The sequence below is a fragment of the Thalassophryne amazonica genome, chromosome 7, assembly GCF_902500255.1.
Source record: "Thalassophryne amazonica chromosome 7, fThaAma1.1, whole genome shotgun sequence".
Classification (NCBI taxonomy): Eukaryota; Metazoa; Chordata; class Actinopteri; order Batrachoidiformes; family Batrachoididae; genus Thalassophryne; species Thalassophryne amazonica.
Window position 1 is genome coordinate 34,523,886 of NC_047109.1, and position 24,651 is coordinate 34,548,536.

A 24,651-nucleotide genomic window follows, 5' to 3' on the forward strand; every position below is an offset into this window, starting at 1 on the left:
GTTGCGTCAGGAAGGGCATCCGGCGTAAAAACCTGTGCCAATTCAACATGCAGATCCACCTTGGATTTGCTGTGGTGACCCCGAGTGCAAAAACAAGGGAGCAGCCGAAGGGACTTACTTTTTGACCGAAAATGAAACGGTGACCTTTGCCAGGGGTCATCAAAGTTCAAGGCAAAAATATGCAAAAGTTCGTTTCTTGGTAGGTTCCACCTCTGAGCCAAGTTTCGTTGAAATCTGAGTCAGCTTGAATCACACCCTAATGTAAACCTGCCCAAACTTTAAACATATTGGCTCTTAACACACGACTTCTTCACACATCACTCCCCACCCCCCCATCCCACCATACACTCTACCTACACCATTGTCAAGTTCGCCGATGATACCATCATGGTAGGTCTGACAACAGACAACAACGACTCAGCTTACAGGCACCTGACAGCATGGTGATCTAACAATAACCTGAACTTAAACATCACAAAGACAAAAGAGATGATCATGGACTTCAGGAGGTTGAAACACACCAAGCACTCTGCTCTCATACAGGGAGATGCGGTTCAGAGGGTGGAGAACTTCAACTTTCTCAGAGTCCACATCTCGGCTGACCTCACTTGGTCCACCCACACTTCTCAACAAGTGGGGAAGGCTCAACAGAGACTTTACTTCCTCAAGAAGCTAAAGCATGACCACCTCCCTCAAAACCTGCTGATGAACTTCTATTGCTCAACGATAGAGAGCCTCCTGATGTACAGCTGCACAGTGGAGGACAGAAAGAACCTAGAATGGGTGGTGAGGGCAGTGGAGCATGTTACTGGGACCAGACTTCCTCTCCTCTAAGACTTTCATGCTGGCTGACTCCTCAGGAGAGCCAGTTGCATCATAAAGGACACCCTGTACATTACCTGTTTTCTCCCCCCTCACCTCGGGAAAGAGAAACCGGACAACAAAAACTCACACAAACAGACTGAAAAACAGCTTTCCCCCAGGCTGTCAAAGCTGTATCACCCCCTCCCCTCCTAACTACCAGCCTCTACTGGAGAGTTACACCCGCACATCCTGCCACAACCCACTCTAGAATGTTTGCACCATATGCCGTTTGCACAGTTCTGGACTTTGAACTATCTAAATAACTGTGTATTTAACCAGGTATATAACTTATACAATACTATTTTTTTCTACTTCTATTCTGTTTTTACATGCCATATATTGTTTGGTTATGTCTTGGTGCTGCTAATTTGAGAATGAAGAGCTGCTGAACTGCCTTTCATTGTCTAATGACAATAACAGTAAAGATCTGTCTATCTATAGGACATGTTGCACACAAATCATAACAGTTTAGAATCTAGGCTGTTAGTGACCATTGGATGACACGCAAGGATTACTTGTGCCTTCCATGATCAGCATATAATCAGCTACGCAGACTGCCGAGAACAAAGTACTCGTTTTCGAGCAGCATTGTTCCTTAGCTTGAGGAAACGTCCCAGCACGCTGTTGAATGGAATGTTGTTGCTAACATTAAGAACGGAGCCTCAGATTAATTGCAAAGTTTTCATAAGCGTGGTGTTATGTTATGATGACTCATTTGTAAGTGATAACTGTGAATTTTGATGCAGTAATGGTGAGAAGACTTGCATGCACATCCATTAGTCATGAACACAGCCTATTAAAAACAGTCTCTGTTTAGGCTCAGCTTTGTGCACGCTTATAAGTGTTGTCATCGATGTAACTTCAAAATGTAAGAAATACATCTGTGTGATCAGACAGCCTGAAAACAGTGAAGAGTCCCACGTGCACGTTCACAGTAGTAGCTATAACGGGGTGAAAACAACATGCTGCTCCAGTACAGAGAACAGACTGCACACATTGAGATCCAAAATCTGAGAGACTCTCTCAAGGTAAAATAAAAATAACAGAGCCTACCACCTCCACTGATGAGAACAAAATACAAAAGGAAAACACTACACAGGGTACTCACCCACGTGTAGAATGATTTCCAAGGTTAAATATAATAAGTCCACACCATCAAAGAAGTCGTCATGCACAGATCGCACGCAACTGCCATCCAGAGAATAATGTCCCGGTCCACTCCACCAAAGAGGTCCTGATTGGCACCGTCACACATGGACTTCATGTGATCGCCAGCCGGAAAACTATGTCCGCGTCCATGCCATCCAACTGTGGACAGATGTCCTCTACAGTTCTTCTGTGATTAAGCCCACCTCTGTGCGCAGTGTCTGACCATGGCAGCCTGCATGAGATGTTTTCCCATTACATCCTGGACACATTCCATTTGTTTATTCGCAGTGGCAGTAAAATAGCGTCCTGCAACACAGACAGCAGAGTCAGCACACATTAGGATCCAAAATCTGACAGACTATCAAAAAATTAAGTGTTTCGGGGTGAAGCGTATCACCTCCTCTCTGTAAATCCGAGCCATCACTTTTGAGTGAAAGCTCAGAAGCTCCCTTATCATACACAGCAGCATTTGTTTCACTCCGTCTGTCGGCCATCGGGATGTTTCTGCTTTGCCTGAAATGGACATCACATGTAGAGAAATGGCTAGAAATGTCAAGTAAGACGTTTTCGAGAAATGCACCTGCTGACTCGCTGATATTTTGCATTTTGCATCACCACTCTTAGCTTCACAGTGGAGTAGAGCGGAGAAGGATATTCTTTCACCAGAATGGAACAAACCCTTGCATCTCGGATGTACCTTCTGGCAAATTGTAGCAAAACTTTTAGGTCTTCTTTTTAAGAAAATCCTTGTGTATATCACTTCATCATGAAGCTGTATAACTGGTGATACAAAATCCAGAATTTGCACTGTGCACAATTTCTCCAGTCACAGCTGCATAAGCCTAAAGGCCCAGTCACACGGCACTTAACGAAGGGTGACGAAGACCTGATGAAACAAGAAATCTGGACCTTCGTTGACTGTCGTTGGCATCGTTTAACCTTCGCGCAGCGGGCGCTTCGTCAGGATTTTTAAACTGTTGAAAATTTTGAATGAAGGGCAACGAAAACCTCAATTCGTCTGTCTTGTTTTGCTGTCGTTCTTGACATTTTTTAAGCGTTTGTGTAGTTTTTGTAACGTTGTTGTTTAATTTGACTTCATTGGAGCAGCTGAACGTTTTCACACAGCGCAGAAGCCGGTTTGTGAGCGCTGAGGCTGCTGCTGCGTTCATGTACATCAGAAATTACAGGGCAAACTCAGCCTGCTTGCTTGGATTTTTTTTTTTATCTGTGTGGGGGGGCAGCTTCAATGAGCTCAGGCACCTTACATAGGCCAAAATTAATCTTTTGTGTGGATATAATTAATTATTTTTGCCACAAGCAACTGTTGAATTTGAAACAACAAAGTTGGGTAATTTCCAACGGTACTTGAATGCAGCATCAGCGGCAGCAGGAGCTCCTGCGTGCGCTTATTATTTTAATTAAATATAACAATCTGAGTGTAGGAATGACAATCCAGTCCTTCTGTACATGTGGCAACAGGTAGATGAATCAAAATGATTATATAAAGAGCTGTTCTGGACCAATGTGGTCTGGTACAGAACCATAAACAGATTAAAGAACAATTACATTAACATCAATTCAAGAACAATTTTATAATAGTTCTTTGAGGCACCATTATGGTTCTTTGAAGAACTTTTGCAGGAATTTTTTTTAAGCACTTATCTAAAAGATTTTCTCTGCGGCATCACTCTGAAGAACCCTTTTTTTTTTTTGCTCCAGTTAGTACCTTTATTTTTCTGTGTCTGCACCCATTTTTATTTTCTCACAACTTCCCTGCGACAGCCACTATTTTCCATCACAGCTGCGTATGATTGTACGTCTTGAATGCAAGAAGATTCAGTTCCTGAAATTCTAACTTCTGCTTTCTGACACGTGGACATATTTGACAAGGATACATAGAAAAGGGATGTTAATGAGCAGAAATTAGTCTCTCATCTCTTGAATGATTTCAGGTTTTCTGCTGTGTCCTTGTTTACTACAGTGATGGATCAGGTCATACCAACCACAGAGAATTACTGGGTGAGTATTTTAAATTTTATTTATTTATGAAATAATTATGTGCATGCAGCCACCTGTTCACCACACTCCTTCTACAGGAGAATGGTGCACAGGTGCACATTTTAGAGTGGCCTTTTATTGCAACCTGTCCAATGATCACCTGTGCAATAATCATGCTGCTTAATCAGCACCTTGATATCTAACAGTGGCCAGGTGGATGGATTAACTTGGCAAAGCCCGTGTGAAGCTGCTTTGTTGTGATTTGAATAAAGTGAATTGAATTCAAAGATGTAGTTCTCACTAGGACTGTTTTTAACAAAATTGCACACAAAATCAAATCAATTTTATTTATATAGCACCAAATCACAACAAACAGTTGCCCCAAGGCGCTTAAAAGTTACAAGGCGCTTACAAAAGTGAAGAGAAGCAAACTTTTCATGTTCATGGAAGACATCTTTTATCGTTGACTTAAAAAATTGGGAGTGAAAACAAAAGTGTTGCATTCATATGTTTGTTGAAGATAAGCAAGTCATGTCGTACAGCCCTCCACTATCATAGTTACTTCAGTGAAATTGCAAAATTCACAACTAATTTAAAATACCACTTTCTTGAGGATGTCATGAGTCAACTGCATTGGACTGAATTCATAAGTAGTGTGTGTGGTAGTGCACGTATAACCTCTGTGCTGATGTGACGTGGCACATGATGTGTTCATTTTTATGTGGACTCTGGAACAATGTTTGAAACACGGGTGTTTCAAAAGTTTCTCAACATTCCAGAACAGTGTTTCGAGTTAGTCGTCACTAATTTGCAGTACCAACGAAATGTTTTAGGTTTGCCAGCCAATTAATGACCAAATCAGTTTATCCTAAGTATGTTTTTGTCTGTTTCCTTATTTGTTGTTGTTATTGTTTTTGTTTGTTTGTTTGTTTATTTGAGAATTACAAGATGATAGCATTCACCGGAACAGAACAGAACAGAAATACATCAATTTATGAGACAAAAGCAACTGTGATCCAGATAAGCGGCAGGAGATTTAAATTTCAATTTATTTCAATGTATTTTCTTGTATATAGCGCCAAATCACAACAAAGTTGCCTCAAGGCACTTCACACAAGTAAGGTCTAACTTTACCAACCCCGAGAGGAAGCACACACGACAGTGGTAAGGAAAAAGTCCCTCTGATGATATTGAGGAAGAAACCGCAAGCAAACCAGACTCAAAGGGGTGACCCTCTGCTTGGGCCATGCTACCGACACAATAAACAAAACAGGAAATTATACAGGAAATTTTGGGAGTCCATGCTGGTGCACAAGAGGCCTGCAGAAGCAAAACACCATCTCTGGATGGAGCTGCACCTTAAACAGAGAGAAAAAAAAACAGAACCAGGTGGCAGAAAGACAATACAGTATAAGTTGTCAGCATTAAGCAACAAGAAAAACAGAAGAAATACTAAGGTGATCACCGGCCACTAGCCCTGAGCTTCACTAAAAGAGCCAAACTTTAGATAAAGTTGAGGCCGCGGCCTGCTCTTTTTGTTAATAAAATTAATTTAAAAAGGTAGAAAGCATAGTAACATAATACGCCAGTATGCTAGCCATACGAAAGGGAAAACAAGTGCACCTTAAGTCTAGACTTGAAAGTCTCTACAGAATCTGTTTTATTGACGCAGAGAGATCACTCCACAGAACAGGAGCATGATAGAGAAAGCTCTGTGACCCACAGACTTTTTATTCACCCTAGGGACACAAAGTAGTCCTGCACCCTGAGAACGCAGAGCCTGGTCCGGTATGTAGTGTTTAAGTAGGTCAGCTACAGTTGTATGTAAAAGTTTGGGCACCCCTGATGATTTCCATGATTTTCCTTTATAAATCATTGGTTGATTGGATCAGCAATTTCAGTCAAATATATCATATAGCAGACAAACACAGTGATATTTGAGAAGTTAAATGAAGTTTATAGGATTTACAGAAAGTGTGCAATAATTCTTTAAACAAAATTAGGCAGGTGCATAAATTTGGGCACCCCAACAGAAAAAAAACATATTCAGTAGATCCTCCTTTTGCAGAAATAACAGCCTCTAAATGCTTCCTATAGCTTCCAATGAGTCTTGATTCTGGTTGAAGGCATTTTGGACCATTCTTCTTTACAAAACATCTCAGGTTTGTTGGTTTCCGAGCATGGACAGCCCGCTTAAAATCATACCACAGAGTTTCAATAATATTCAGGTCTGGGGACTGAGATGACCATTCCAGAACATTGTACTTGTTCCTCTGCATGAATGCCTTAGTAGATTTTGAGCAGTGTTTAGGGTCGTTGTCTTGTTGAAAGATCTAGCCCTGGCACAACTTCAACGTTGTCACTGATTCATGGACACTGTTCTCAAGAATCTGCTGATATTGACTGGAATCCATGTGGCCCTCAACTTTAACAAGATTCTCAGTACCTGCACTGGCCACACAGCCCCACAGCATGATGGAACCACCTCCAAATTTTACTGTAGGTAGCAAGTGTTTTTCTTGGAATGCTGTGTTCTTTTTCTGCCATGCATACCACCCCTTATGTCCAAATAACTCAATTTTACCCATATGGAAAAGAAATAGAAAAAACTTACAAGAAGTTACATTGGTTCCAGTAATAAACTTCATATTTGACATGTGTTGTGCTTATAAGTCTCAGTTTGATATTACACATATCTACTAAGAATTTTGTAGGTGGAATTACTGTCATATATTGTTCTTGTAAGTTCCCAATTTATATAAGTCACATATTGTACAAATTTACTAAGGATCTTATATCTGGTTTGGCTGTCACATTTTTTTTACATACAAGTTCCAGATAGAACAGGTACAAACTTTATAAAATTTATGTATATCTTTTCCATATGGGTAGTTTCATCAGTCCACAGCACGTTATTCCAAAATGAAGCTAGCTTGTCCAAATGTGCTTTAGCATACCTCAAGTGACTGTTTGTGGTGTGTATGCAGAAAAGGCTTCCTCTGCATTACAGCATCATACTGCATCTATTTGCGCAAAGTGCGCTCTATATTTGAATGATGCACAGAGACACTATCTGCAGCAAGGCAGGTCTATGGGTTGACTATGACTGTTCTCACCATCCTTTGCTTCAGCTTATCTGAGAGTTTTCTTGGCCTGCCACTTCAGGCCTTAACTAATACTGTGCCCGCGGTCTTCCATTTCCTCACTATGTTCCTCACAGTGGGAACTGACAGCTGAAATCTCTGAGATAGCTTTTTGTATCCTTCCCTAAACCATGATATTGAACAATCTTTGTTTTCAGGTCATATGAGAGTTGTTTACAGGCTCCCAAGTTGTCACTCATTACAGTAGAAGAGATGCAAAGAGGAGAAACATTTGTAAATGGCCACCTTAAATACCCTTTCTCATGATGGATTCACCTATGTAAGGAGGTCAGGAGTCAATGAGCTTACCAAACCAATTTTGTGTTCTAATAATTAGTGCACACTTTTTTCTGTAAATACTAGAAACTTCATTTCACTTCTCAAATATCCCTGTGTTCATCTGCTATATGATATATTTAAGTGAAATTTCTGATCCAGACAACCAGTGATTTATAAGGAAAATCATGAAAATTAACAGGGGTGCCCAAACTTTTGTATACAACTGTACGTAGGGAGGGGCTCGTCTGTGAATCAGTTAGTAACAGAACCTTAAAATCTGATCTTACAGAGACAGGAAGACAGTGAAGAGATGCCATAATGGGTGTAATGTGGTTAAACTATCTGCTTCCTGTCAAAGGTCTGGCAGCAGCATTTTGAACCAGTGGGAGATCCCTAATGCTGGACTGCTTGCAGTAGTCCAATCTAGAAGAAACAAAGAGAGGTTCATGATGTGTGCATAATCTTTTTATTCATACGAGGTCTGTTAGAAAAGTATCCGACCTTTTTTTTTTTTTCAAAAACCATATGGATTTGAATCACTGTGATTGCATCAGCCAAGCTTGAACCTCCATGCACATGCGTGAGTTTTTTCACACCTGTCGGTTGCGTCATTCACCTGTGAGCAGGCTTTGTGTGAGCACTAGTCCACCCCTCTCGTCGTTTTTTTTTATTGCGAATAAATGTCTGAATGATTTGGAGCTTTGCTGCATCAGTTTTTTTCCAGAAACTGTGAGAGACCTCCAGGTGGACACCGTTCGGAAAAAATTATGGCTTTCAGGGACGATTTTGTGGGGATTACACAGATTAAGGAGTGTTACTGCCGCTTTAAGGATGGCCCACAACTGCTGAGAGCGCGCCGCGCTCCTAGTGCCGATCGACAGGCTCAAACCCCACTGAAACAACCAAATCATTTCCAACATGAAGGCTTTGTTGATCCGGGACGTCGTCTGACTTTCACAAAAAGGCAGGAGACGTTGACATCAGCACTTTTTCGGCACATTCCACTGTTACAGGAGTTTTTTTCATGGAAAGAAAAGCGGAGGGACGCGCCACGGAGCCGTTCATTACATGGCACAAAACCACTTCCATGTTGGTCTCACAGGACGGCTTTCAGGTGGATTTCAGACGGCTGTCGGTTGCTTTTCAGTCGTGTGATTATCCGAGAAATTGAGCATGAGCTGGACATGCCCCAACATGTCCTGTGAGGCTTCATCACGGCGTGGCTTTGCGCCATGCGGCTCCACCGCAACGCGCAGAACTCCGCTCCTCTTTCCATGACAAAAACTCCTGTAACAGTGGAATGTGCCGTTCATTTCTAAACTGGACTGTCTTGATCCGATATGTCGTCTGACTAGCACAGGAATTGTGAAAAGACGTCGACATCAGCACTTTTTCGGCACATTGAGACAGATGTGCGGAGGATTTCCACGTGGAGCCGCATGGCACAAAGCAACGCCTTGATGAAGCCTCACAGGACATGTTGGGGCATGTCCAGCTCATACTATACATATTCTATGCATCTGCAACATTCAGTGGCACCAAATACCCATGAAAGGATCGTGTGTCCCAGGCCTAAAGTGACCCTGCCATTTATTTAGCTTCCATTGCTACATAATAGAGAGACTAGGGATAGGTATTGATAAGATTTTATCGATATCGATGCCATTATGGATTCTGCTTATCGATCCGATTCCTTATCGATACCTCATGAATTTTGTACTAAAAGTAGGCTTTACAGGTTTTCTATGTATTTCCTTGAGTCTTAAAGTAAATAAATATGAAATTAGTCACTGCATCTTTGATCTCTGGACATAAATAAAAATAAACAAAACTGTGTTTTGCTTTGAAGTTATTAATTCAGACTGGATTCTATCGTTCTATCTTGACTTGTCAGAGAGCCGCGCAATGTTTGGAGCTGTGTGAACAGAACGGAGGATGATTCTTTCTCGCAACGAGACAGGAGTCCCAGTTAGTAACTTTAATCCGCACAAAAGTGAATCACAACTCATATTCAGGGATGAAAGTGGTGAAAAACAAAAAAAGCTGAAACCCAAAATTACCCCCCAACACCACCTGCACGAAAATGTTTCAATTCTAGAATCTCTGAAATGCAATCTGGGACTATTCCAGACGATAAACTGGAGTATCCATTTAGGTGAGAAAAAAAAAATACAACTTTCCTTATTCAAATTCATTCCAGTAGTATTCTGCTCTTACTAGGATGCAGCAATTTTCTAGCTTGGCAGATAGTTCTGGAGGAAATCACTGAAGAAATTAACAAACTGAAAATATGGTTTGACCGAAACAAACTGTCATTAAACTTAAATAAGACAGGGATGAAATGGAGGTGTGAGAGTCACTAGGTTTCACAGGAAACACTTATTTATTTCTGTATGTATTTATTTATGTTCATTGTTAGTTGCTATTATATATTTTCTGTTGTGTTTCTATTCACGTTCTTTTTGTCTCTTTCTCTAAAATTGTATATAATAATCATTAGATTATTAATATAAGCAAAAATAAATTTAAGGAATATTACAATTTGAAAACAAATGCACCCGAACGTGATGACGGCTGCAATTGCTAAATGCTAACTTGTAACATTGAAAATGCCATAGACATGCTAACGCGTTAGCATCGCTCCCGTTTTTAAGTTATAAAATACATCAAAGGTTTCAGAAGACCACAACCGGTTTTAACATAGAAAAGGTAAATAATACTCACAGACGTATGCTCTTTAGGGTTTTAGCGGGGGAAAATTAAGCGAAAGAAAGAAATAAACGAAGCAATCGATCGAAGCATTGCTTCAATCTGCGAACCACTGCTTCGATTGGTTCAAGGTTCAAAGCAAAGCCGCGCTGCAGAAAAGTTGATTAAGAACCCGCTGCAGGGTCTGTAATCAATGTAGAGAAATGATCATTTACCTGACAAACACCCGCCAAAACAACGGCCACTCTGAAGGACCGATAACAGAATTGTTAAGTACAAAGGAACCCGAAAGGAACCGGTTCTCGATACCCATCCCTAAGAGAGACACAGTACTCTTCCTGAAAATAGGGAGGCTCAAAGGTCTGGTCACTTAATCAACTAAGTTGAAGTTATGGTGCAAACCTTCAGCTCATAGGGATAAATGTAGCAGAGTCTTAAAACAACTCTCAAGCAGCCAAGAAATACATTAGGAGTCTGTTACAAAACGGCAATTCCCCAAAAACCTTCTTTAAAATGTTAACAGACAGAAAAGCTGACCATGTTCCTAAAACTAGCTGTGTGTCAATATGTGGTTAAAAAAACAATTGAGGGTCTGTCTGTAAAATATGCCTTTTACGATATTTGCATTATTTTCAAATTTAGGAGAAAAAATTATTTCTTAAAGATCGGATCTTGAGAATGTATTCTAAAAAATATATTGAAAACAAAGGATGACTTCTAATCAGCATCTTATATTCAGAACAATATGGTACATATTACTGGATAATTTGTATGTCTGAAGTGTTTGACAGAACTTTTCTCTCTTGCCAGGAGGATTATGACAATTACAGTTTCCCCCCTACTACGATTGGAGTCAGGCTGCCCCGTGTAATGAAGAGGACATCTATGATTTTGCACAGCGATACTACCCTGTGGTCTACAGCTTGGTGTTCATCCTAGCTCTTGTGGGCAACGTGCTTGTGCTGTGTGTGATCCAACGCTACCGTAGTTCTCAGAGAGGTGGAGCCTGGCATTCTCTCTGACCGACACCTTCCTCCTGCACTTGGCCATTTCTGACCTGCTGCTGGCCTTCACGTTGCCTCTGTTTGCAGTGCAGTGGGCCCATGAGTGGGTGTTTGGCTTGGTTGTTTGTAAGCTCTCTGGTGCCCTCTTTTCCCTGAACCGCTACAGCGGCATTCTTTTCCTGGCATGCATCAGCTTTGATCGATACCTTGCTATTGTTCACGCAGTCAGCTCTGGCTGGAAGCGCAACACGTGCCACGCCCAGATTGCGTGCGCTGTCATCTGGGTATTTTGCCTTGGCCTGAGTGCTGTGGACTTCATCTACAAACAAGTCGATGCAGTCAGCACGTTGAGCCACCAGGGGCTGCTACTGTGCCGGTGTGGTTCACCAAGAATACAGTGCAGTGGCAGGTGGGGTTGCAGCTGACCAGTGTGGTCCTGGGTTTTGTGCTCCCCCTGCTGATTATGCTCTACTGCTACATCTGGATCTTCAGGTCTCTGTGCAACGCCACGCGCCGTCAAAAACGCAAGTCGCTTCGCCTCATCATCTCCTTAGTGTCTGTGTTTGTCATCTGCTGGGCACCTTACAGCTGCTTCCAGCTGGCAGATAGCCTGTACAAGCTGGGCGTGGTGAGTGGCGGCTGCACGTTCGGACACGTCATCGACATTGGAACTGTGATTAGTGAAGGCATAGGGCTGTCGCACTGTGCGCTCAACCCTGCTGTATGGATTTGTGGGTGTGAAGTTCCGGCGGGAAATGACAAAAATGTGTAAGGGTCTGCTGGGACAACAGTTGGGGATGGAAGGATGGAGGCACAGGAGGCAGAAAATCAACAGCATCGTCAACGTCTTTAGGGAGCGAAAACACCTCCTACTCTGTGATGGTGTGAGGAACACAGACAGATATAAGGGCTGTGGAGATAATAAATACACGCTCACATTTTCCCAACCGTAGTCATATTAAAACATTATCAGTCAACCTCTGACAGGTCCACTCACCTTTGATTATCGTGCCCTACGAGAGAAATGACTTGAGACTACAGAAAGTAGTTTATTAACTCTTAAATGGATCTTTTAGGATTGCTTACAACACATATTTCTGACAATATTATTAAATTCCTAACAGGACTATTTCCCCACTGGTGGTATGTCAACTGTTAACTTCCAATGAATATTCAAAATTTGCTTTTGTTGCCCTGTGTTGGCAAAGCACCAATAGCAGGGTATTGTTTCCCTTGTGTGTGTGTGTGTGTGTGTGTGTGTGTGTGTGATTTCCTTCAAAGTTGGTGGTAATATTGCTTGGATGGATATCTCAACAACCATGAAGTCTAGATGGATTATATAAAGCATATATTGATCAGCAAAATATTTGTAATTTGTATTAATCAAGTCATATGACACACAGTCAAAAACACCATTACAGACATATATATATCCGTGTACATTTATATTTGTGGTGTGTAGAGTGTGCAAGGTATACATCAGCCGTCTGAGGTCTATTTTGGTTCCACCTTGCTAGTAGCAGAGCAACTGTTGTCTCTTGCTGCTGTAAAACAATCACTCTGATTGAAAATTAATGTCAAGTCATTGCTTTGCCTCTGTCGCTTGTAGCTAATATGACCACGGCTTTAGAAACTCTTGCAGGCAGCAGGTGTAATGTTGGACTGGAAATAATGGAGCAGTAATAAGTAGAACACAGACATGATTGTGCAAATAGCCTGTAATGTATGGATGGCGCAGCTATATGCTAGCTAAACAAGTATCACTATTGCCTTGGGGAGCTTAGCGGAGACGCTTGCAGTTTAATTTATGTTGTCCCTGTATTATGTCCCTTTTTGTACCATATTGATTGCTGTGCTGCATATTCATTGTTTTATTGGGCAGCACAGTCTTGTTTGAGGGCAGGCGCTAAAGGGTTAAAATATGACGCACATGATGCAATAATCCTACATCCAGGGACAGCCCTCTTGGAGTTTTTGGGCAAATTACACAGCAAACAAAGTGAAAATGCAAAGAAAAAGTGACGGTGCGGTGGAAAGTGGACATGTGTTATGGTTTGTTTATGAACCGGAGCTCAAACATGTCGAGGCGGTTGTGCAGGTGAGAGAACACAGCTACTCTGGTTAGCTGTGTAGGCTAACACATACCGACACGATGTCTTCCATTTACCTCGTCTTCCCTTCTCCATTGAGAACTGAAAAAACTGCACTTTTCACAATTGCTTCGGTGATTGCAGCTAAAAACAGTACACCATTTTTCCATGTGAAGTTATTCTGTGTAAATATTGCGCAACAGGAGCAACTGTCCCCTTCAGTGGTAAAATCCCGCGATATCATGCAGGGTTTAAATGAGACTGCGCTGCCCTATTAGTAAAGTAAAAAAAAAAACAAAAAACAAAACAGAAGATCATGCATGAAAATTCAGTAAGGTATATCTTATATATTATATTCCAATTCTAAGGTAGAACTATGCCAGTATACAAAGGTATATCTAAATATCTAAAAGGGAGAGTAAAATAGGAGAGTAGAAAAGAGTAGAGAAGAGTAGAGCCACTTAGGTGCCTGGTCTTGAGAACCAGGGATGGTAGGTTGGCATGGATGGCAGGGATGGCATGACAACACAGATTAACAAACAGGCACAGGGTTAATAAATATAAAACTAATATATATTACAGAAAATACACTGGTCAGATTTCTTCAGATGTTGTTTACCAGTAACTTGCCGATGATTCCAAAGTAGGGTGTTATTTGTTGCTAATTTGGGCATGTTGTGGATTTTTGTAATATAATCTCATTTACTCCATCATAATGTGAGTTTTCCAAAAGTTATTTTTTGCAAAAGATCAAAGGTGAGTGGATAACCCTTGATTGCAAACACTGTTTCAAAATGACTTTTTTATGTGAACTTGTCCTTTAATTAAAGGGGTCCTATTATACTAAGCTAATATAGGTTACTATCTACAAACAGATATTAAAGTTTATAACCAAGAACACTCCATACAAATTCAGAGGATGCCATTCTTAAAAAAAATAATAAATAAAAGGGCCAGGTCAAAAAAAAGGCACCTGTTTCAACTTCTGTTGTTTAAATAGGGGAGTGATGGTCTATGGGTTAAGCATTGGGCTTGAGACCACAGGATCCTTGGTTCAAATTCCAACTTACCGGAAAAATCACTAAGGCCCTTCAACCAAGGTCCCTTAATCCCCTAGTTGCTACCAGTGTATACTGAGCGCCTTGTATGGAAGCACACTTGACATCGGGGTAAATGTGAGGTATTATAGTAAAGCGCTTTGAGCATCTGATGCAGATGGAAAAGAGCTATATAATGCAGTCCATTTGAATATAAAACAGCTGCTCTGTGCCACGCCCCCCTTCCTTTGGTGAGGGACCATCTCCATCTTTCTCCCAGAGACCCTGTGGGCATGTCATGCAAATAAGCGGGAAGTGTAGATGAGGGCTTCTGTGACATATGTCACAGAAGTCTAAAATGAGCCATTTTATGCTTAAATTTGATTACAGTAAAGTTTTCCATGTGTGCAAATCTGTTGCACTTTGGGGCTGTTTAACATCCAGATGTGACTGTTAAAGGTAGCTAAAAAAATACCCCCCCCCCCCCCAAAAAAAAAATGCACAAAATTACCCCTTTAAGACTGTAAAATGTTCTCAAATGGATATTATCCAGTGGTGCCTTCTAATAATTTTGTTGGTTTAATTCTTGAGTTCATTGCTTCTGCTTGTCACACATCCAAAAAAAATGTAACAAAAAAGAAAACAGAAAAAAGACTCAACTTGTACAAACTGAGTTATGTATATTAATGCTGTGATGTAACTTTTCTCATAGGAGCCTGTGGACGTTTGTGTCTGTAGTTCTCATATTGTGAAACATCTGTATTTCTTCACAAATGCTTGTTCACGGTTAGAAACTGTGGCTTTGGTTACTCACTGTCTCCGCTCACTAGATTTTTGAGCTTCTGCTTTATCTTTTTTGTTGTTAAAATGTGGATGTGTGACTTGTCTTTTTTGTAATCTGCTGCTACAGCCGCCTAATCACCAGATCTACACTCCATGCTACAAAACGAACACCATTAACAATATGCTGATTGTGTTTATTTTTTGTGCCATTAAGCATGACGTATTTGTGAAATACAAAGATTTTGTATAAATGGGTTGAATTGAAAAAAGTGCCACGCCTACACAGTACTATTGTAATGTGAAGAATCCAGTCTTTTGTTGCTTATTACTACCAAATATAAGAATAGGGGAGCACTTGAGTGGTTCCATCCAACTTGTTTCAGACACAACAGACCACCACAGAATGAAAGTGTTAAAAAACACATGCACCTGGAGACGTGCTTGGACAAGACACTACTACACACTACTACTATACTACTACCACTAATAATAATAATAAAGTATTATTAACCAACTGTGAGGTCTGTACGGGGAAGTATCAGACTGGTGTGCTGTCAGTAAAAACACAGAGGAAGCGATTCAGGAAAAGATTAGAGCCGATTTCAACAGCCAACTCGCAGAGAAATGATTAGTCTTATGAAGTAATTATTTTACAGACGCAGCATCCAGCGCACAGTACGTGGCAGCCAGTGGAACAAAGCGTGGCGTCAAAAGTCAAAGGCGGATCAAAGTCGTGCAAGTGTCAGGGGGCCTTTACTCTCCTGTAGATGTCCTGTGGTGCTCTGATGGTGCATTCGGCCAGAGTGCCGCTGCCTTGGCCAGTGCAGTTCCCATACCAGGAGGTGATGCTGCCTGTCAGGAACTCTCTACAGCTGAGGAGCAGAAGGTCCTCACTCTTCAGGATGGAGGAAAAGACCTTGAATTTCTGCAGCTGACAGAAAAAGTAGAGCCTCTGTGTGGATTTATTTGGAGTGTGTGCTGGGTGTGTGTCCATGTGAGGTCATCAATCATATGAATACTGAGGTACTTGAAGCTTGAGAGCTTTTCCACAGGCTCTCTGTTGATTGAAATGATCAACTGCACAATATCAGTCAGTGCTACTGCTGCTGCGCTGCCTCCGAAATCCAGACATCCAGAGATGAGGTTCCAAACAGCATGTAAGGCATATGCAGAGTTACTCCAACAGAGAGCCGAAACAATCCTCTTACCTTTTTGGTTTACATGTTTATATATATATTCATACATATTTTTTTGTTATTATGTCATGTTGTTTTGAAATCCTGTTTTCTGTTTCTTCACCTTTGTAAAACTTTGCAAAACCTTGTAACTGTTAGAATGGAGTCACCCCTTTGAGTCTGGTCTGCTTGAGGTTTCTTCCTCAAATCATCAGAGGGAGTTTTTTTCTTACCACTGTTACCTGTGTGCTTTCTCTGGGGGTTAAGGTTAGACCTTACTTGTCTGAAGCGCCTTGAGGCAGCTTTGTTGTGATTTGGCGCTATATAAATGAAAATAAAATGAATGGGATTGAATTGGTTTTTACATTTGTGGAGTATTTTATGGCACTTGAAGTGCTAATCCTGTGTCCTGAAGGACCACTGACAGTTCCATGAAGAAACCATGCCCATGGCAAACAGACATAAACAACAGCGACACCTGTCAACATTTAAAAAAAATAATAATAATAAGTACTAAATAATAATTTGGGTTTAAATTGCAGGATCACTAGTGCTAGAGCAAAATCAGTAGTGGGGTGATTCTTAGAATTTGTGCACTTTTAGAGTCTCTTGTCATATTTTTAAAAATAATTGCAATTTTGGACAAATACCTCTTTCTGTGTGAAAATGGTGATAAAATACACTTATAAAAAATTTACCACCTTTTAATATATTTTTTAATACTTTTCATCCACCTGGAAGTTGCAAAATCACTGTTTTCCCTTGTCACACCCCCAGAGTTTCAAACTTCAACAATGAAAAAAAGGTTAAAAGTATCACTTATATGAGAATTGTTGATGCCGTTGAGTTAAGGAATACTAAAATAAATAAAATATAATATTTGATTTGAGTCCACTGTCAATTTATTTTTATACAAATATACCTGTCACACAGCATTGGCATTTCCACCACAACGCCTACTTTCCCTTTTAAAAAGTTCTGGTGAAAGATTGTTTAGGTAGTTTCCATGGAAATGTAAAGTGACATCAGAGCACATGTTGGACATGGAGGCCAGTTAAATTTCCACCCACAACTGTTGAAGAAAAAGCAAGGTAAATATTGCTTGATCAGCAAATATATTTATTGTATGTCATTTCCAAACATGCTGTAGTTCCATTGTTGTTTTGAAAAAGATTACAAATTTAACATGAAAAGCATTATTTTGCATACATGAAATGCTAACTATCAATTCAAAGCTAATCAATGAAGCCATCATCCATTTTTATCAAAAAAATGTAGAAATGTCATTTCCACCACACTTCCCTCTGTTCTCGTTCGAAGATCGAAGCATTAATTAATGGTAGGGCTTCCTTGAGCAGCCTGGTAGGAATGGGGTCTAATAGACATGTTGATGGTTTGGAGGAAGTAACTAATGAAAATAACTCAGACAATCGGAGAGAAAGAGTCTAACCAAATACCAGCATTACTGAAAGCAACCAAAGATAACGATGTCTTTGGGATGGTTATGAGTAATTTTTCTCTAATAGTTAAAATTTTATTAGCAAAGAAAGTCATGAAGTCATTACTAGTTAAAGGAATACTCGGCTCAATAGAGCTCTGACTCTGTCAGCCTGGCTACAGTGCTGAAAAGAAACCTGGGGTTGTTCTTATTTTCTTCAATTAGTGATGAGTAGTAAGATGTCCTAGCTTTACGGAGGGCTTTTTTATAGAGCAACAGACTCTTTTTCCAGGCTAAGTGAAGATCTTCTAAATTAGTGAGACGCCATTCCTCTCCAGCTTACGGGTTATCTGCTTTAAGCTGCGAGTTTGTGAGTTATACCACGGAGTCAGGCACTTCTGATTTAAGGCTCTTTTTCAGAGGAGCTACAGCATCCAAAGTTCATATAGATTGTGAAAGTAAATATATTCCTTTAATAGGCCCTATACTTTACTATTACTATATATACTAATACTTTTACAAATACTTTAGTAATTTTATTTTTCTGTTTTAAGATGCCACCAAAGACAACGAAAGAAAGATCACAAGCCTATAGGGACAAAATAAAAGCTGACCCCATAAAATATGAGGAGAAACTTAAACGAGACAGAGAGAATATTTAAGGAAAAAGGTGTTGTAAAGCCAATCACAGACATGACAAAGCGGGAAACAATGCAAACAGCGAGACAATGGAGAACAAATCAAAGAAACAGAAGAGAGAAGACTTGAAGTCATTGTCATTTCCACAACACCTTGTCATTTCCATCACAGCTTGTCATTTCCACCACCGCACATATTTTTCACAAAATTTCTAAAAATTAGTCAGCTCATATTAAAATCATATTTACATTTATTGATGATTTGCCTTACTTTATCAAACCAGATTATTTATTATTTACAAGGACCTACCCAAAGTAATATTGCATTTCACGCTGTGAAAAATGTACAGTTCAGCATTTGATCCTTAGGACAGCTAATTTAGGTCATTCAGAAATGAATTATTGATGTAAATAGTGGAAACTGGTACAACTAGTTAAGCTAATGGTCCTAGAAAATTCTAGGATGTTTAAATTATTGCACTGTTTATTTATATGTGTTAAATGAAATGTGGTGGAAATGACATTTGTTTATTCCGGGTCAGATAAAATGTGAAAAATAACAATTAGACTTGTAAATTTAGTTTGAAATCTTATGGATCTCAATTCTACAATGGTTATTTAAACATATGAAGTTATGTGAGTTGAATTTGTATAACGTTTTTTTCACTCGACTTCACAAGGCCAAAGGTGCACATAATCTAGTGTCCATATGGTTCCACACTGGGTCAGTGTAGGACCATATGCACACTGTCAGTCTGAATTTAACACTGTATGTGTTAATTTCACACAGGTGATTTTTGCTAAATTTACTGTGTATCTTTATGACCTTAATAAAAAATGGATAAAAAGTACAAGAATAAACTAACCGATATAATGAGAACTTGTAAAAGGGAATATTTTATTAAAGCTAGAATATCGGCCATCTTCAATAGATAAAATATAGTCTGAAGTTTATTATATATAAACTACATCATATTTAGAACCCATTAAAATTTTTTGGGAAGTTTTAATTTGTGGGAACATACATAATTTGAGGGAAATCCATAGCGTATTTCGCCCCAGTGAATCTCAAAACCTGCAGACGAATTCAAGCCGGAAGTGTGTTAGAGACAAGTTATCTGGCATCTGAGAAAATAATCTCCAATGAACAGTCCCATTCCCCCACCCTTTTTATGTTCAGCGCCTGAAAAATCATTGTTTTATAGACCTCGATATCAGATAATAACCATAACTGTACACCGTCAGACACCAGTCACCAAGGCCGCTTTAGGCCCCAGAAGCCAACAATTTCTAGATAAGCTCAGATGCATTCTGAGCATCCAGAAGAGTAATTTTAATGTTTTGAGAAGACCATAAAGTGGACACCATTTGACTTATGCAATTTGAAACTGTGGATATAAGTACTTTATTCTGAGAATAGCCACCATTGATTTTATTAACATCCTGGTGTAAATAAGGTATCACCACATGTGTAGAACTCAAAAAGAATGATAGGTTGAGTTTTCATTAAAAAACAACTGCAATGTGGTAAAATGTATTCATAAATATGAAAGAACAGGCTCTTAATAATTATTAACTATCGCATACTGTATTTTTTTCTCAAGATTTGTTTTTGCATAAGTTTAAAAAAACAACAGATCATAAGTTTAGGATAAATTACTTAACATGAATTTAATTTTCGAAGTGGCACTAATGACAACACTCATACTGAACATAATTTCGCTTGCATAGACTGATTTTGGAGATCAAGCAATAATTGCAGATGGGCCTTCTGAGGTCCCAGATAGCTTTTCTGATTTCCTTTTCTAACTTTCAGAATTGAGTAAATTAGCATATGGTCCATTGATACTTATGTGTAGACACTAGTCCCTAGAGGCAACTATTTTTGGTTTCAAGTTTGGGATGGCATCACAAGAGTAAATCTTGACACCTTGACACTTGCACGAATTTGATCCCTGCACTGGCACGCAATCTGGCGTAACAGAGAGTAAACTCGTAAACTGTGTGCGGCATGTGCACAAAGAAAATTTTGACATGTTCAAAATCTCTGGCACGCATTCATTTTGTGAACTACATGTGATGATTGTGCAATCTATTCAAAACCACTGTGGGTCACTGCTAGTCATTGTAACAACACAGCGCATCACAGCGCAGCTCATCTAAACTGGCGCTTTGTTTGATCAAAATTTTTTCTAAACCTGTGAGACACATCGAAGTGGACACGGTTCGAAAAATTAAGCTGGTTTTCTGTGAAAATTTTAACGGCTGATGAGAGATTTTGAGGTGATACTGTCGCTTTAAGGACTTCCCACAGTGCGAGACGTCGCGCAGCGCTCTCAGGCGCCGTCGTCAGCCTGTTTCAAGCTGAAAACCTCCACATTTTAGGCTCTATTGATCCAGGACGTCGTGAGAGAACAGAGAAGTTTCAGAAGAAGTCGGTTTCAGCATTTTATCCGGATATTCCACTGTTAAAGGAGATTTTTTTAATGAAAGACGTGCGGACGGGTCCGCGCGTCGGGACGCAGCCAGCGCGGTGCGGCGGCACAGGAAAAACACCTCCGTGTTGATAACCATTTGTAAAATCCAGGCGGCTTTTTGATGGCTTTCACGTCGAGTGAGTATATGAAAATCTCCTTTAACAGTGGAATATCCAGATAAAATGCTGAAAACCGACTTCTTCTGAAACTTCTCTGTTCTCTCACCGACGTCCTGGATCAATAGAGCCTGAAATGTGGAGAATTTCAGCTTGAAACAGGCTGACGACGGCGCCTGAGAGCGCTGCGCGACGTCTCGCACTGTGGGAAGTCCTTAAAGCGACAGTATCACCTCAAATCTCTCATCAGCTGTTAAAATTTTCACCGAAAACCAGCTTAATTTTTCGAACCGTGTCCACTTCGATGTGTCTCACAGGTTTAGAAAAAAATTTTGATCAACAAAGCGCCAGTCTCTCAGCAACTTCTCAGACAGTGTTGTGTGGGCCGCTGAAGAGGAGGTACTGCTGGCCCACCACCACCAGATGGCGCCCTGCTTGAAGTGCAGGCTTCAAGCACGAGAGGGCGTCATAGCAACCGGGAGTGACAGCTGTCACTCGTCATCAGCAGCAGCTGTCACTCATCCACACCACCACCTTAAAGGCCGGACTGCAACTCCACCTCCCCGCCGAGAAATCAGCTACCTTGGAGGTAATTTCTCTGCTGTATTGAACGCTGGTGTTGCCTTATCTGTGGGATTGGCGTTTGGTGTGATCAGCGACGGCTTCACTTCACACCCCAACCAGATAAGTGGTTAGACAGGAGCTTCACGAGTGTGTGACTGGAGGTGGAGGTGCTCCCTCCCAAAAGAACACAGACTGTGGGATTACTGAGTGTGCGTACTCACACTCACCTGTGCTGTTTCTGTTCTCTGCCAGCAGTGCCAGGTCTGACAGCTGGAGACGGTGACCACCTGGGGACTCAGGACTTGGCGGCTCCGGTGTTCTTCAGATCCGTTGGCGCTGAGGGCCGGTGGGATCCAGCTCGGTTCTGGACGGGCATCTCCTATCCTCAAGCCTGCCCACACGTCACCCAACGTGTAATTGACTGTAGTTCCAACTTGTTGTTGTCTGTATTCCGTTGTGCACAATTTACAACATTAAATTGTTACTGTTTAGCTTATCCGTTGCCCGTTCTTTTCCGCCCCTGTTGTGGGTCCGTGTTCCTACACTTTCACAACACAAAGGAATTCCGAGGAGGGGCTGGACGACTCTCCCACAAGGAGTACTCACAGGCGAATGACGTCACCAGACAGGCGTGGAAAAACTCACGCATGTGCACGGAGGGTTCAAGCATGTCTGACGTAAAAACATATCAATGAAATCCTTTAGTTTTTGAAAAAAAATAAAAGGACTTATACTTTATTGACAGACCTCATATGTGTGTGTTTTCTGTGTCACTCATAAATTATGGAATATTCTAATAGATGGACCTTAAGCAAAGTAAAAACTTCCATTTAAAAGAATATACACAATGCATATTTTAAATAAATATCATATGAAGTGTAGCGGTTTAATCTAGGACAGTAATTGCAGTATAAAATAAATATTGTTTTGTTCTTTTGTTTTGTTTGTTGTTTTGGATAAGAAAACTGAACATGTTTTTGAAACTGTACATAGCGTAAATAGTTGAAAATATAGCAAAGAGGTTGTTAAATTAAGTTATGTAATAAATTAAGTTATGCAATGGGAGGAATATACTTGTATAAATTTATACTTCCGCCTACTCCATTTTGAACATGTAGGAAGAAGGAAAGTGTGAAAAGTCAAATGTTTGAACATATTTGAAATAAATATAATGGATCTTTATTTCTTGGTATATATAGTCGTATTGAGTTATTAAGTAATTAATTAAATTTACTTTTGGTTTATTCATGTTGATTTATTCATTTAATAAAATTTAATTTCCTTTTATTATTTGCTCTCATTTATTTTCATATTTCTGTTAACCTTGTGTTTGAAATACCTGATAGTAGTAGTAGTAGTAGCAGTAGTAGTAGTACATATGCATATATATATATATATATATATATATATATATATATATATATATATATATATATATATATATATATATATATATATATATACACTCAACAAAAATATAAACGCAACACTTTTGGTTTTGCTCCCATTTTGTATGAGATGAACTCAACGATCTAAAACTTTTTCCACATACACAATATCACCATTTCTCTCAAATATTGTTCACAAACCAGTCTAATCTGTGATAGTGAGCACTTCTCCTTTGCTGAGATAATCCATCCCACCTCACAGGTGTGCCATATCAAGATGCTGATTAGACACCATGATTAGTGCACAGGTGTGCCTTAGACTGCCCACAATAAAAGGCCACTCTGAAGGTGCAGTTTTATCACACAGCACAATGCCACAGACTGTCGCAAGATTTGAAGGAGCGTGCAATTGGCATGCTGACAGCAGGAATGTCAACCAGAACTGTTGCTCGTGTATTGAATGTTCATTTCTCTACCATAAGCCGTCTCCAAAGGCGTTTCATAGAATTTGGCAGTACATCAACCACCTCACAAACCGCAGACCCACGTGTACCACACCAGCCCAGGACCTCCACATCCAGCATGTTCACCTCCAAGATCGTCTGAGACCAGCCACTCGGACAGCTGCTGGAACAATCGGTTTGCATAACCAAAGAATTTCTGCACAAACTGTCAGAAACTGTCTCAGGGAAGCTCATCTGCATGCTCGTCGTCCTCATCGGGGTCTTGACCTGACTCCAGTTCGTCGTCGTAACCAATTTGAGTGGGCAAATGCTCGCATTCGCTGCCGTTTGGCACATTGGAGAGGTGTTCTCTTACGGATGATGCGAAGGAGATGTGTTGCACTGCATGAGGCAAATGGTGGTCACACCAGATACTGACTGGTATCCCCCCCCAATAAACCAAAACTGCACCTTTCAGAGTGGCCTTTTATTGTGGGCAGTCTAAGGCACACCTGTGCACTAATCATGGTGTCTAATCAGCATCTTGATATGGCACACCTGTGAGTGGGATGGATTATCTCAGCAAAGGAGAAGTGCTCACTATCACAGATTTAAAACTGGTTTGTGCACAGTATTGAGGGAAATGGTGATATTGTGTATGTGGAAAAAGTTTTAGATCATTGAGTTAATCTCATACAAATGGGAGCAAAACAAAAGTGTTGCGTTTATATTTTTGTTGAGTATATATATTATATTATATTTCTACCTCAATTTCTTATTTATTGTACTGTTACAAGAATTATTATTATTGCTTATCCTTGCACACGCTGTTTGATGAACATTTACCTCTACTTGCACCCATCTTGTGTGTTTTTTAAGGGCTGACGTAACGTGAATTTCTCCTCTGTGAGAGGGTTAGGGTTATACAGTAAAGTTTTATCTTGTCTTATCTTAGTAGTAGTAGTAGTAGTAGTAGTAGTAGTAGTATTAGAATGGCGGAAATCTGTGAGTATAGCGCCATCTGGTGTCAGGCGAGTCTTGTTTCTTGTTACTTTGTGTCTGCCGCGGCTGCGTCAAGTCAGACGAAAATAAGAAAGATGCCGGAAATGGATGATGGCAGCCTTTAAAATAAAGCAAAGGTTTGCAATAAGCCATTTGTTTTGCACTGAAGAACTACTAAACTATGCCAGAGTATATCTAATTATGTTTCTATTGTAAGTAGAGGTTTATTTAAACTTGAGGTGGACTTTCACAACGCCTACATATATTTTCAGCATTAAACAGGATTTTATTTTGATAAACTACATGTAGAGTTGTTTTTATGTGACTTTCCGCGCGGCGGCTCACAGACGAGAG

General features: G+C 40.2%; 1 protein-coding gene across 1 annotated transcript; it reads left to right on the top strand.

Annotated features, from left to right (window-relative positions):
• Nucleotides 1–495: 495 nt before the first annotated feature.
• On the top strand, nucleotides 496–12,526 carry LOC117513416 (C-X-C chemokine receptor type 3-2-like). The gene is given in 6 exon segments (XM_034173600.1): nucleotides 496–786; nucleotides 10,973–11,147; nucleotides 11,150–11,518; nucleotides 11,521–11,863; nucleotides 11,865–11,966; nucleotides 11,968–12,526. Coding segments are annotated over 6 exon segments (1,347 nt in total). The 3' UTR covers nucleotides 12,035–12,526.
• The last annotated feature ends 12,125 nt before the right edge of the window (nucleotides 12,527–24,651 follow it).